At 41.3% G+C, this 14609-nt stretch overlaps 1 protein-coding gene across 3 annotated transcripts in view; it reads left to right on the top strand.

Annotated features, from left to right (window-relative positions):
- RGL1 (ral guanine nucleotide dissociation stimulator like 1) overlaps positions 1-14609 on the top strand; it is a 250144-nt gene that overhangs the window by 177794 nt on the left and 57741 nt on the right. For all 3 annotated transcript variants that reach the window (XM_025430066.3, XM_025430063.3, XM_025430065.3), the window contains one exon: positions 11045-11122. In XM_025430066.3, coding sequence (XP_025285851.1) covers positions 11045-11122 — 78 coding nt within the window. The remainder of the gene's footprint in view (positions 1-11044; positions 11123-14609) is intronic.

A 14609-nucleotide genomic window follows, 5' to 3' on the forward strand; every position in this document is an offset into this window, starting at 1 on the left:
TGCCTTTTAGCATGCCTTGTAATATTTTGATGAAAGGTGGATATGATGTACCCAGTAAAAGGAAATTGGTCTTTCATAATGTACTTGAAATATGAGGAGAAGGGAAGCTTTCTCTAGTCCTATGATTAGGTTTCAGTCTAATGGTGAGCCTGTGCCCCTGGACTGTGAACTTCACCGGTGCTTCTTAGTTGCTTTTTCTCCCCACTCTCTTTTAGTGAAAGGATGGCTAGGGGGTCCTTGGGGAGATGGATATTTCCCTTCCCCTATGTGGAAGGCCAGAAGAGGCTAGAGCAGGACATTTTCCTTCCTCTGGGTAGACTAGGCTCTGGTAAAATAGTTTGTCCTAAGAGCAGATGTTCTTGAGAAGAATAGAGGAGTCTGGTGTATTTTAAGATGGTTCCTTTTTACCTTCCCTTGATAAAGTACCAGGAAACTTTAAAAAAAAAAATTTCATTTATTTACTTGAGAGAGGGAGAGAGAGCACAGTGGAGGGGAGGGGCAAAGGGAAACAGGCAAGGGGAGAAGCAGACTCCCCACTGAGCAGGGAGCCCAACACAGGACTCAATCCCAGGACCCTGAGATCATGACTGGAGCCAAAGGCATATGGTTAACTGACTGAACAATCCAGGCACCTCTGTCCAGGAGACTTTTATCTGGTATTTACTGTGGGAATCTGGTCAAGCACCTGGAGGTAAAACTCAAAAGCGTGGCAGTACATCTTTGTCTGGGTCCCCTGTAATTTCTCTGTCTTAGTCTCGTCCACAAAGAGTCTCCAATAATTCATTAACTACAGTTCAGGTTATCCTATCCTGGCACTGGTTTACATGGAATTTCTGCTCTGATAAATTGTGATTATTTGTATCTGCCTGTCTCTTCAGTTATGAGAAGCTATGGTTTGCCCTGTCACCTCCCTTTTCTGATGGACCTAAGAATAGTTGTTCATTTTCCAGTTTGGTCAGCTTTTCACTTGTTTTTAGGATGGAGTGGCTACTTGTAGCCCCCTTACATACTGGACTGGAAACTGGAAGTTCTTTTTTAGCCATTTTTAAATTATGTTCAATTTCTTAATGTTGAATTTTAGGAGTTTTTTGTATGTTTTGGATAATAGTTCTTTATTATATATGTCTTTGGAAGATATTTTCTACCTCTTTGTGATTTTCTTCTCATTTTCATTTCTTTTTTTAAAAATTTTATTTCTTTATTCATCAGACAGAGAGAGAGAGAAAGAGAGAGAGAGGCAGAGACATAGGGAGAAGGAGAAGCAGGCTCCCTGTGGGGAGCCTGATGTGGGACTTGATCCCAGGATCCTGGGATCATGAACTGAGCCAAAGGCAGACACTCAACCACTGAGCCACCCAGATGCCCTTCTTCTCATTTTCTTAAGCAAATGTACAATATTAAGAAAAATCCTTTTTGCCCCTGGTAGCTGTGAGGTGGTCATAGTGAATGAACATTCTTTCAAAAGCTCATAACACAGATACATTCAGCTCTCAGATACATTCTTAGCATGAGAAGTTGGGTAAGCATTTTGAGATTTTTTGAGATGTTAAACTTCATTTTAAAATAATTTTAAAATTTAGTTCTGGAATAGAACTATCCACTTGCCCAGTATTCTTAGATTTGTGCTTGTATGTAATGCTCATGAGGTTCCATTTCTTCCTTCTCTTTTAGTGGGAAGCAAAGTTTCTAATATCTTCCCTCTGTTCTTTCAGGTCCAAGGACAGAGAGTTATGAGCAAAGAGCTCTTGGGAGCAGATATTAGCAGATCTAACCTACTTACACTAGGGCCTCATTGCATCTCACAATGGTAACTAGAAGTCAATTCCAGTTGCTGGTCTCTTGCAGCAATAACACTTGTGTTAAATGTTACCATTAAACTGATAACATGATTTTTATTATGCTTCGGCTTCTTCTGAAAGTTATTTATATCTAACTTCTATCAATTACATGGGAAAGTTTGTCAAAATAATGCTGTGCCATTTTCTTCATTTATTTTAGTAACTCCCCTCTCCAACTCATTGCAACATTAAGTTGAAACAAATAGAGTGGTTTACCTATTGAGTCTTTTGTCCTAGTATCCATGAAAAAGTTGAGATTTATTGGTCAGTTGGCTCCAGGATGCTCATCCCGTTCATATAGTGGGAAAGCTTTCAGGAAATCCTAACATTCTTTTGTTTCCTTTTCCAGCTTAAAACACAGACATACTGGATATCCTCCTAGGGTGAGAATTTCTTAGAAAATGAAAGCCATTTCTAATATTTGTGTCATATCAGATGAATTTAAATAGATTTCTCTAGGTTTGAGTGTTGATGACTCCACAGGCAAGAAAACCCTTGGATAGCATAGATGTTATAGGTTTAGAAAAGAAAGGCAATTTGATGAAAGATAAATTGAACTCATATTTTATTTCCTGTGACTACAAGATAAAAATATTTGCTGATAGAAGAGGATTACAACAAGAGCTATGAGCATCTTTTAGTATCAGTGCTTCTAACATTGAAAAGAGCATTGAAAACTTCTATGAGGCATGTCCTTAATGAAAGGTAACATGTTCTTGCTGGTTCATGCTTTATCAGGTGAAGAAAAACAGTTTAGCTCATGAAATGATAAAAGATATAATATTTATAATAACTTACATAATCAACCATGACAGACAGGATAATGCCCCACCCCAAGAATGTCCAGTATTAATCCATGGAATATGAATATGTTGGGTTCCGGGCAAAGCAGAATTAAGGTTGCTAATTAGCCGATCTTAAAATAAGGAGATTATCTTGGATTATCTGAGTGGGTCCAATGTAATCACAAGGGTCCTTAAAAGTGAAAGGTGGAGGCAAAAAAGAGAATCAGAAAAAAAGATGTGAGGATGGACAGGATCAGAGAGATGTTATATTGCTGGCTTTGAAGATGGAAGAAGGGGACAATGAGTCAATGAAATGGGCAACCTCTAGAAGCTAGAAAAGGCAATTAAATGGGTTATCTCCTAGAGGCTCTTGAAAGGAACACAGTCCTGCTGATACCATGTGTTGGACTTCTGACCTATGCAACTATAAAATAATAAACTCGTGTTGCTTAAGCCACAAATTTGTAGTAATTTGTTGTGGCCGAAATAGAAAACTAATACAATACCAATAAAATTTCTGGTCTATTGGAGAAGTTATTAAAAACACAATTTGTTAAAAACAGGGAATCCTTGTCAGAGAGATTGACTCCAAAAATCTAATGCTCATAGGCTACTCAAGGAAGCTGAAGATCAGGTGTTCATTCACCCTCATCTTTGTTCTGTATGGGACCTTATGCCCTGGTCAGCCATGGCTCACTTGGTCCTGGGAAGCATGGAAGGAAACAACGGACAGGGTTTAGCCTCAACAAGACAAACACTGTTACTCTTTTCTCTCTGTGACTATGCTATTGCTTTAGGTTAACCAGAAAAAAATCATTTGGTACTGTTTTAGAATTACACTCAACCCATAATCACTTGAGGGAAAATGGAAATAAGTTCCCTTCCTTCCTCGGTTGGTTGTCTTTGGCAAATCCTTATTTCTTTTTGCCAAATGGACCCAACTTTCACCCAGCAGCACTGTGGGAATTCTCTGTGGGAACATGTGGTGACCGTAGAACCCTAGCTTAATGGGCTGGTAGTAATGGTTCTGTGAAGTAGACCCTGAAAGGATGCTGTCAAAAGACTTCACCTCAGGTCATAGCCAGCCTAGCTTTCTTTTCTTGAGATGAGATAAAAAAATGTTTCTATGAAGTAGCTTTTCTTTCTTTCTTTCTTTCTTTCTTTCTTTCTTTCTTTCTTTCTTTCTTTCTTTCTTTCTTTCTCCTTTTTAAAAAAATTTCGCTTGGCAAAGGAAGAGAAGACATGCAGTTATCCTTATTTTGTAGAAAAGGGTACCAAATTGCTCGGCAGCATTTGTTTGTTTGTTTGTTTATTTGTTTTTAAATGTGCATTTGTTTGGAACCCACAAAATAAAACTGACAAAAAAACTCTGAAAGGCAAGGTACATATATCCTGAAGAATAACTGGAATATATTCCAGTTTTCAGTTCAGCTTTGACAATCTAAAGAAGTGGTCTTGACCATTTTCTAGCAGTTAGTGGGAGGGATTGATCACTAGCCCCTTTAGGAATTTGCTAGAAAACTATGGATCAGCCATATAGGAAAAAAAAATACATCATCAAATTTGCATACTGTTTTAGGGGTTCCCAGACTTCCACAAGTTCATCTAAGAACCCTTCAGGCATAGGCTTCCCAGTATGGGTGATGGGACACAACATGTGGGTGGCCATTATGAGTCAGAGGAGCAGGGCATGGCTTCTGCCTTATATCAGTATGGGCCAGATATCTATGGTTCTGGAACTTAAATTCATTTATATCCTTCAAGTAAATTTAATGGTTTAAAAGACGTGTCTGAATCTTTAAAAAGGGCTTTTTTTTGAGTTAATTTTGTTTTTCTTATCACTTTTCTCTTATTTCACATTCCCCCCCCCTTTTTTTTTACCTGTCTGTGTATGTGTGTGAGCACATGTACATGTATGTGTGTGCACAGGAGAGAACTTAGCCCTTAAGAATGACATGTGAATTGATGCTATATTGAGGTTTTGTAGCACAGGGAAGAAGAGTGATCCTAAAAATGATGGGATGCCACAGCCCTACCTTCATATTCATTATATGAGGTTTTACATAACGTTTTTCCTCAGGTTCTTGATGAGCTCTGCAGTAGCACCTTTTAGTGTTTGGGGGAAAAAAACTGAGCCACAAGCTTGCACTGATTTGTTAGTAATGTTTTAGTTCATTTTAAACGTAAGGCAAATCTTGATCCCCTTAACAGACTCTGTGGTTGTCTGAGCATTGGCCTCTCGCCACCCCAGACACACCCAATTTCTTCTGTTGTCCTTCATTGTGGCCACAGCCATGGTAGCATGCTAGCAAAATGTATTTGCAGTTGATTGTTTACAGTTGCTATGCACTAGAATTGGAAGGAGGAGATACTGATGAGCCACCAAGCTGTAGTGGTAGATAATGGACCAAAAGGGAGAAATGGATGACAAGGACTTGGAATGGAAAAAAGAAGAAATCTTACAGCAAGGGTGGGAGACCCATCACATTAAGGAATAATTTTAAATTTGGATGGAAGCAAGTTATAGCAAGAGGGATGTCTTGATTTTCATTCCCTGGAAGAACAGGGATTATAAACTCTTTGTCCTTTTGGTCTCCTCTTCAGACAGTTTTGGGTTGGGGCCAGGGGTGAAGGTATTATTCTCAAGGAAAATTTTATAACTGTGAGGCATTTTGTAACTGTGAAGTGCAACAGAAATACTAGGTACTCTTTGTTGCTAATGTTGCCTTGACTGTCTGGGACTACGATGGAGATAATGTGGAGCATTGCAAGGCATCGAAGATGCGGGGCCCTTCACACAAAGACCTAGAGGAGAGGACAGTAGCTCATTCTGGGTCTTTTTGTAACAATAGTAAAAGTGCCTAGAGAACCAGATCTTATGAGTGGAAAGCACATTGCTGGGTTCTGTGCTCAGTATTGCTGGCACCTTGCAAGAGAACAAAGAGTCTTTGACCTTTGTCTTCTCCTTAAATAACAAGCTCCATGGTGGTAAGAAGACCTTTCCAAAGTAGGCTTGGTGGCGATGACCCAGTTCTGAGGTCAGACTTGGGTGGAGAGTGCCTGCCGTGAAGGATATTATTTAGAGTGATTAAAAACAACCCTCTTACTGATGTGTGAATACAGTCCACAGTCTTCAAAGCTTCGTTGGTGTTCCAGACATCTGCTGGCTCTTTCACCCGTATCATTCTCCTGAGTCAAGGTCAGCTTCTGAACATTTTCCTCCTACCTGACCTGTGTTCCCATGGGTCAGTTAAAGAAAACCGCCTTGGGTGTTCATGGGCTGGGGTTTATTAGAGGAACAGAGACTCCAAGAGGCCCCAGAGTCAGCAGCTTCATGTGAGGTCTCGCTTCCCTCTCCTTCTTCCTCTCTGGTTATTCATCCATCCCCAGTAAGTGGCTTTCTCTCTATACCTTCCTCCCCTATTCCTTTCCTTTCTTTCCAGCAGGAGATGATATCAGTTCATTCATTTAACAAATGTTTACTAAGTGTATGCAAAGAACAGGCTTCATTGCTGGCTCAGGGGATATAGCAGTGAGCAAGATGAGAGAATGAATCCAGAGTCCTCACCATGGCCTCTCAGGCCCTCATGATCTGATGATCTGTCTCTGTTACCTCCATGCCTCAGCCCATTCTCTCCCCTTTACTTCATTGCTCCTTATTCACTGGTGTTCTTGATCATCTTGTCTGAATATCTTGTGTGAGGTAGCTACCTCGGACCCTCTTACCAAGTCTGATCAACCCTATCTGCTTTGTTTCTCTCCATTGTACTTTTCACTCTCTGACTTGGTATACATGCACTAATTATCATTTTATTGTTTACCTCCCCCCACTTCAATGTATGCTCCATGAAAACAGGACCTTTGGTTTGTTCACAGCTGTATCCCCAATGCCAAGAATAGTACCTGAATGTAAACCTTAACAAATATTCCTTGGTTGAGGACTAAATGACTAAAAAGATGACAGATTGAGCAAATGAATGAAAAACATAAGGTTTCCGACCTCAAAGAAGTTATAATCTAGTGCACTGGAGACAAAATTAATAAGATAACTTGAGCTTGTATGATCTTGATAGCGACTCAGACTGTGTTCTAGAGTCTGACTGTCAGGGTTCAAATCTCTGCTCCTTTTATTAGCTGTGTCTTCAAGGGAAAATTACCTCAGCTCTTGGAGCCTCATTTTCTCATTTGTGAAATACGAGTAATAATAATATCTCATAGGATCATTGTGAGATTTAAATGAAACCATCCATATGAAGTGCTTAGCGCAGTACCCGGTGTGTGGTGCACACTCAGTAATTATTTTCTGTTCTTGTTATTGAGTCACGTGGTGGAATCAAGTGGAGGCTGAAAAGCTTCTCAGGATTGCCCCCATCCTGGTCTGCTGTTACTGAGCCTTTTCCATTGGGGAGTAAAAGTTCGAAAGTCTCCCCCAACCAGAGAGAGTGTCCCTGAGGACAACTTTATCTTAGGATTTCTTTGAACCACGAATACTTCTGTCCTCCCTTCAGACACATATTAAACATTTCATTTACTCAGATAGGCTCCAAACAATAATATCTGTCCCCTCTGGAAATAACTGTTTCCTGTTTAAATATCAGCAACCAGTTAAACATTATGCTTTTGTTTTGCTTTTTCTAGTAGTTTTTAGGCCTCAGTAAATAATTGCTTAAGACTGTCCTTAAGAGGCATCTGTAAATCTTTCTTTTGCCTTGTGATAGAGGGAAAAAACCATGTCAAAAGTCATTCTGACAATTTGTATTTTAATTTAAGTTTTATGAGTTACCATTTAAAGAAGGCTGGTTTCTCATTGGCAAGCCTTCTTAAGAGATTGAAGCTTTGATCTTAAATCCTGGGGAGACTTTGCAGAAATTGGAGGTGACATTGTTGACAGATTGGTCTGTAGCTATTCTACTGCCATTAATTAAACACACACACACCCCTTTTATTTACTCCCCTGGAGTAAATGAATTGAACTTGACTTTGGTTTTTGATGGGAAGCTATGAGAGGGTCCAGGAAACATCAAAGAAATGCTCTTAATCTAGTAAAACTAACTCTCAAATGACCTAGCTTGAACATTAAAGAGTTCTTGATTCCAGTGCTGGTCTAGTTTCTTTTCTATAAGGCGTTAATTCTCTTTAATGATTAGAAATATGCGGGGGCAAGTAATCATCCCCTCCCCATGAAATTCCAGAGGGTTACAGACTCTTTAATTTTATCTCACTCTGAATGTCTCCTTTGTAAAACTATATATACATTGTGGGGTTTTTTTGTCTTTTCATACTGCTTATACCTTCAAGAGCTCAGATTTAAGATCTTAAAACTTTATTTTTTTTTTTTTTTGCATTTCAGTTTTAGATTCAATCTTAGCTATCCTAAAGCTTTTTTTTTATGATCTTAGGCATTTAGGAATGAAGGCACAGATAGGTTATGACACTTGTATAAGCAAGAAATCCAAATGATGCCCTTGCAGTGACAAATCTAAGCCTATTGGTTGAGAAGTCTGTTTTCATATCTGCTTAGAGAACCCCACCAGACCGTTCATTTGCCCCCAACCAAGTAGCCGTCAGCATGTCTACTGGGTGCGCAGCACCATTTGAAGCACTAACAAGTAGTGAGCAAAAGAGAAATCTTTTTCTCATGGAGTTTGTGTTCTAATATAGTGAACACGGTAACTAAATTACACCATATGTGAGAAGGTGCTAAAGGCTGTGGAGGAAAATAAAGCAGTGCCATGAATGTTGGTCTTACATAGGGTGACCAGGGTAAGCCTCACTGATAAAGCGACATTTAAGCAGAGACCCACAGGAGATGAGGGAGGTGCCGGTGGCACAGGGGTGGGAAGAGGAGCACACTGATTCTGAGCCAGGAGGATGCCCAGATGTGGGTGGAGCATCAGGGAGGCCAGTGAGGCTGAGGGAGAGTGAGTGGGCATAGGAGACATGGTCAGACGCATGAGAGCAAGTTCTTTAGGGCTGCATGAGGAAGATATGACTTTGGCATTTCTTTGGAGTTGAAATAGGAGCTAGAGGAGCGTTCTGAGCTGAGCAGTGACATGGTGGGATTTACATCGTTCAGGATCTCTGTGGCAGCTGAGCTGAAGGCGGGAGACTGATTAGGTGGCTGTTGCATTGATCTAGACTAAAGGTAGTGGTAGTCTGAGCCAGGGTGGAAGTGATGAGAAGTGTTAAGATTCAGGATATGTCACAAAGGCAGAGCCCTAATGATTTCTTGGTGGATTGGGTGGAGGACAGCCTGAGCACCTGGACTGTGCATACTGCCACATGTGCCCTGCCTTCTTCCTGATGGTCCTCACTGGTCTCCAAAGTATTGTCAAGAAGCCATTCTGGTCCTGATTATGAATTTGTAGACACTCCAGCGGCTGAGTGAAATATCCCCTGGGGTCTTCTGAGCACACGTTCCAAACAGACAGTACCAGGTTAATTAATGAGACTGAACCTCATTCACCAGCATAAGTTGCTTAGTCCATTTCCACAGTGTCTGACTGTACCTGTGGCATCCTGTTCTCAGAGGAGACCTGTGATAGGTGCTCAAGTCATCACAACCAGCAGCTCAGCTCTGAGTCTGAAGAATGTGGAGAAAGAGCAGCAGAGTATGAGGAGCTAACATGAAGGCAAGGAAGAGGAAGACCAGGAAATTTTTAGTACAAACATCTCAAAAAGGAAAAGTATCAGGAACACATTTTTCCCTTTCCATCTCTTGTAGCTTCCAGCTGGAAGATAAAAGGTGCAGTATTTCCTGGATAACCAGAGAGAGAATTAATGAACTAACATGGACTATGACAAAAACAAAAAGATTAAGTCCCACGTTTAGTCACTGGGGGCTGGCAGGAGAAGAGATTATGGATCTCTCTAATCAGATAGGTGGAAGGTACAGTGACTCCCCCAGAGCCCCACTCTTCACTGCACTCACCCTAATCTTTCCTACTTACATAAACCACAAAGCCTGTTGTGAGTGAAGGTGAATACATGGTTCACTATGATGGTGGCCAAGGAGAAAGCCAAAAAATCTGTTTAGGAGAAATCTCATTTCCCATCCCTGCCTTGCTCACATGAGGCTGAAAATCTTAATCTAAGTTCTTATCTCCGGAAGAGCAAAGGGTGGCTCTGGAAGCCCTCTAAATAACAGGTGCAGGCAGAATGAAAAGGAATAGGGAGGGTGGAGGCCCGTGGAAAATAGGTTTAAGAGGCCAAGAAGTCCATAAGGCTGATGAGCTCCGGAGAGGAGCTGGTAGATGGGAGGGGGGCTGATGCCTCAGGGAGCAGCCTGGAACCTACTGGGATAGGGTGATAGGGAGACCAGATGGGCTGGCATTCAGTCAAACCAGATGGTGGGCTTTTATTTCTAAAAGGATTTGTAAATCCTAGGAACAAGGAACATAAGGGTACTGGGGCCTTTAATCCCATTAGTAGAAGACAAAAGTGTTCCTTTAAAAAATGTAAACCCACCAATTATAGAATTTCTATGATCAAAACTTTGGGACAGAGTACCAGCTTGTGAGATACCAAGGAATCTCTGGATTCTTCATTCAGGGGAAGAAAAACTGCAAAAATTTGTCAGGGCATTCATTATAAGTTCATAAAAAGAGTCCTCCTCGAGAATTTAAAGTGTAAACTTGCAACCAAACAAAATGTGATATATTTGTATGAAATAGGCTTGCTTACATATGGGGTTGGAAGAACAGCCAACTGTAATTAGGGGCCAATTAATTATTTAGTAAATTTTGAGTTTTTTAATGAGACACATTTTAAAAATGTAAGCACCTATTGTTTCTAAAAAATCATCCTCCTGTGTCCCCTTCCCCAGTTGCCAGCCTCCATGTCCCCACAGCTGCTCTCCTCGTTTCATGAAAATCCTGTTCATCAGTCTTTGTCTCAGCTATTCCTTGAGTGTTCAGAATTACTTACACGACCCTTCTCCAACAGGACTTACCCTCAAGGAGACCAGACTCATAACATGGAGTCGTCATTGTGTGCTTATTTTAGCTTAAGTGTGAAAGCTACGCAAGCAGAGCCATGTTAACTTCAGTAGGTAGAGCAGAGAGGCAGGAGTGTAGGGTTGGGTGCTCCAGCCCATGACGGATGTACCATCTTTGAGCCATTTAATACCAGATCTTCCTGCTAAGAGGAAAAGCCTAATTTCATCTAAAGGATTTCAAAGAAATATCATATATTAAGAGAAAGTTTTAAGTGGTGTGATTCATTGTGAAATCACTTTTTTGTCTAGACTCTACATATACCCATTAAGCAAATATCACACAATATCAGTTTTTGATGTTATTTCATAAATATTTCTTTCCTCAATTACTCCCGAATCGTGGAACTGTTACCTCATTTGAGATAGAATAGAGTTGCGTCCCCCCACCACTGACTGGGTTTTTTTGTTTGTTATTATCTGTAAAGGTATGGAAACCTGACAAGCCCAAACTGTGAAGAAGATGGAAGCCCGAGTTCATCGGAGTCTAAGACGGTGATCAGGAAGTAAGTGTGTCTTTTCTATGCATTACAAGCTCTTAGCGAAGACTTATTATCCTAAAAGAATGTGATTTAAGAGTTTTTAAAAATTCCTTTCTAATGTCATTTTTCCTACCATTGAATTATTTTTTGACTATCCAGTGATGGTCCTTTATTCATCCACTAAAAATATATCAGGCCCCTACCATGTGCCAGGCCCTATGCTAAAGGAAACAGCTGTGAACAAAATAAGTAAATCTCAGCTCTTAGGACGTTTGTATTTGAGCAGAGACAAAGAATCCACACACAAAAAAGAATGAAGTAGGCCAAGGGGGCTAGATCCTAGATCCTGATGGAGACTTTGATTCACATAGGGTACCAAGAATGGGATTTCTGATCTGGTGACACTGGCACAGAGTCCTGAATGGGGTGCAGGCTGGGCTTATTGAAGATCCAAGCAGGGGAAATAAAGACAAAGTTGTGAGGCAGGAACAGGGCTGGAGAAACAGTAGGCAGCTGAGTGGGACTAGAGCAGAGTGCATGAAGTGACAAGTGCTAGGGGATGAGACGTGTAAAGCAGTGGGGGTCCCAGATCACATGGGGACTCGAAGGCCTTGGGCAGGATGTTATATTATATTCTAGGGGAGATAAGAAGCTTTTAGAAGGTTTTGAGGAGAGTGGTGTTATGGCCTGGTTTATATTTCATTATTTGCTCTGGCTCTACATGGAAAATAGACACTGGCAGTTGGATGGAGCAAGAGTAGCAGCAAGGAGCCTGGTTAGGACCCTCACAAGGATCCAGGCAGGGGATGCTGGTAGCATGGACTTGAGGAGGAGGAGGAAGAGGAGTGGTGGTGGCAGTAGTGGTAGTAATGGTGGTGGTGGTGGTGGTGGTGGTGGTGGTGGTGGTGGTGGTAGTACTAGTAGTAGTAGTAGGTGGTGGTGGTGGTGGTGGTAGTGCTGGTGGTAAGTAGTAGTAGTAGTAGGTAGTGGTGGTGGTAGTAGGAGGAGGAGGAGGAGACGGTGGTGGTGGTGGTGGTGGTGGTAATAGTGGCAGTGGTAGTGTTATTAGTATTGATAGTAGTAGTAGTGAATGTAGAAGTAACTTGTAGTGGGAAGAGCCTCTGCAGAGATCTTAAAGGTATTGCTGGCAGGTTGAACTGATGAAGCGGATGGGGCATATGAGAGAAAAAGAGGAGGTTCAGATACCTGCAAGGGTCATGGTGTGAATAATTGATAGAATAGAACCTTGTTTTTATGAGATAAGAAAGACTGGTGAGGAGGAGCAGGTGTGGTGGGGAGCATGTGTCAATAATTTCATCTTAAACTAATTTTGAGACAATTAGGTGAGTCTAGAGTTCAGGGAGAAGTCTGGACTGAGGTATGAATCTGGGCACCCTCACTTTATACATGGTATTTAAAGCTATGGAGCTGGGCATGCCCTACTGGGAACAAAGGGTATAGAGCAGAGGAAGATCCGAAGACTGAACCTTAGTTTCTTCCACTGTTTAGATTAGGAAAATAGAAGGTCCAGCAAGAGGAGACTGGAACAGAGGAGCTAGCGGGGAATGAGAAGAAAGAAGTAGTTGTGTCTAGAAGACAAGTGAAAAAGGAGTTTTGGGGGGACATGACCAACTATGTCTAATACTGCTCATACATCAAGTGAGAGGCACCTGGAAGAGACTACTGCTTTTACAACCTGTTGGTCTTTGGTCCCCTTGACAAGTGCAGTTTTGGTAGATGGAGGTATGGGCTAAGAGAAGACAGGAGTTGGGGGCAGGGGTACCTCGGTGTCTCAGTGGTTGAGCATCTACCTTTGGCTCAAGTCATGATCCTGGGGTCCAGGGAGCCTGCTTCTCCCTCTGCCTATGTCTGCCTTCTCTCCATGTCTCTCATGAATGAATAAATCAAATCTTTTTTTTTTTTTTTTTTTTTTAAGAGAAGACGAGTTTGAAGGAGTTTTCCTGTAAGAGAAGAGAAATAGGCTGGAGAACGATCTGAGGCAAAATTTTTCATTTTATATGTGTTTCTTAAAACTGAGTGATAGTTTAATCTGATGAGAATAATCTAGGAGACACTGAAGAAAAATCCATGATGCAGGGGTGCAGGCCATTATAGGAGTGATGTTCTTGAGTAGATGGAATATATGCCAGCGTGCTCGAAAGTAGTCTTACTAATTTTTCATCTTGGGGCCAGAAGTCTGGGTGGTAATCCTGTGGAATATTTTAACTCCTCAGAGAATTGGCTGATGGGATCCTTTCTTCAGAAGCCAAGGATGTGAAGGTTAGAAAGTTGAGTATCTTTTTAAGTCCTTAGGTAGTTTTATTATTTTATTGAATGGACCATAACCTTCCAGAAAATCAGACACACCAGTGTAGATATTTGAATGTCAAATGCAAGATGTGGTAAGTGGAACAAATACTTTTATTCTTAGAGGAATTGGGGAGGCTTCTTGGAGGAGTTGGCATTTAAGGTAGGCTCTGAAGGAGGGTGAAGATTTTGGTGGTAGAGCCATCCAAGCAGGGGGACTTGTAGGACCAAATCAGGGAAATGCAGTATATGACATTTTGGGAATAACACAGAATTGGTATAGCCACTTCATGATGGCATATGTATCAGGTTGAGGGGAATTGTAGAGCTGAAGCTATCATGAAGGGGGTTAATTCTTCCAAGAGCAGTAGCGGTCAGCCCTACAAAGTTTCTGTAGGATGGAAACAGTATAATCACAGAGGTGAGGTGAGGGGATGGATTAGACTTGCGGCCTGCTTACTTAGAGTGAGGTACGTGGGCCAGTAGCATCGGCACCACCTGGGAGCTTGTTAGAAATGCAGAATCTGGACCTAGATTAGAACCTGCCATTTCAGTTAAGATCCTTGAGTGATCCCCATGCACTTTAAGGTTTGAAACTCATAGGATTAGAGAGGTTTTGTTGTTAATTGTGTTGATCTGTGAAAACTTACTGAAATAATAATTTTTTTGAAAAGACCCCTTTCATCATGAGTCCTTTTAAGCATATACAAAAGGAGAATTGAGTGGCCAGCTTGTCAAATGTAACCTCCACCTGTGACCAGATTCAGAAATAAGTGTATTGTTCCCCACACATTTTGGGATTGAGTTACATCTGGAGCTACCATTCAACTAGCCACCTAAACTCGCCAAGGAGAGTAACAGTCTGAAAAAGATCCAGAGCTTTTCTGTTTCCCAGGGGGTGTTTTGAGATTAAGTAGGTTTCTGGGAAGTGGCACGTTAAAGGAAATTGGTTTGTACCCTGGATATGAAGAATCACGCTCATTATTTTAAAGTCCTATTATACAATTTTATTCAGCTTCATTGTACACCAGGAACAGTGCGATGTGGGTGAAACTCCAGGATAAGCTGTTTTAAAGGGCTTTCCAGTTTTAAGCATATGAGTCCTTCACAAAGAGCTTCACAGAGAGCTCCCGGAGGGGTCCATCATCTGGGGACAATGGTCCTTTCCTAAAGCCTCACAATGGATTGGTAGAAAGTTCTTGAC

Source organism: Canis lupus, chromosome 7 (assembly GCF_003254725.2).
Source record: "Canis lupus dingo isolate Sandy chromosome 7, ASM325472v2, whole genome shotgun sequence".
Taxonomy (NCBI): Eukaryota; Metazoa; Chordata; class Mammalia; order Carnivora; family Canidae; genus Canis; species Canis lupus.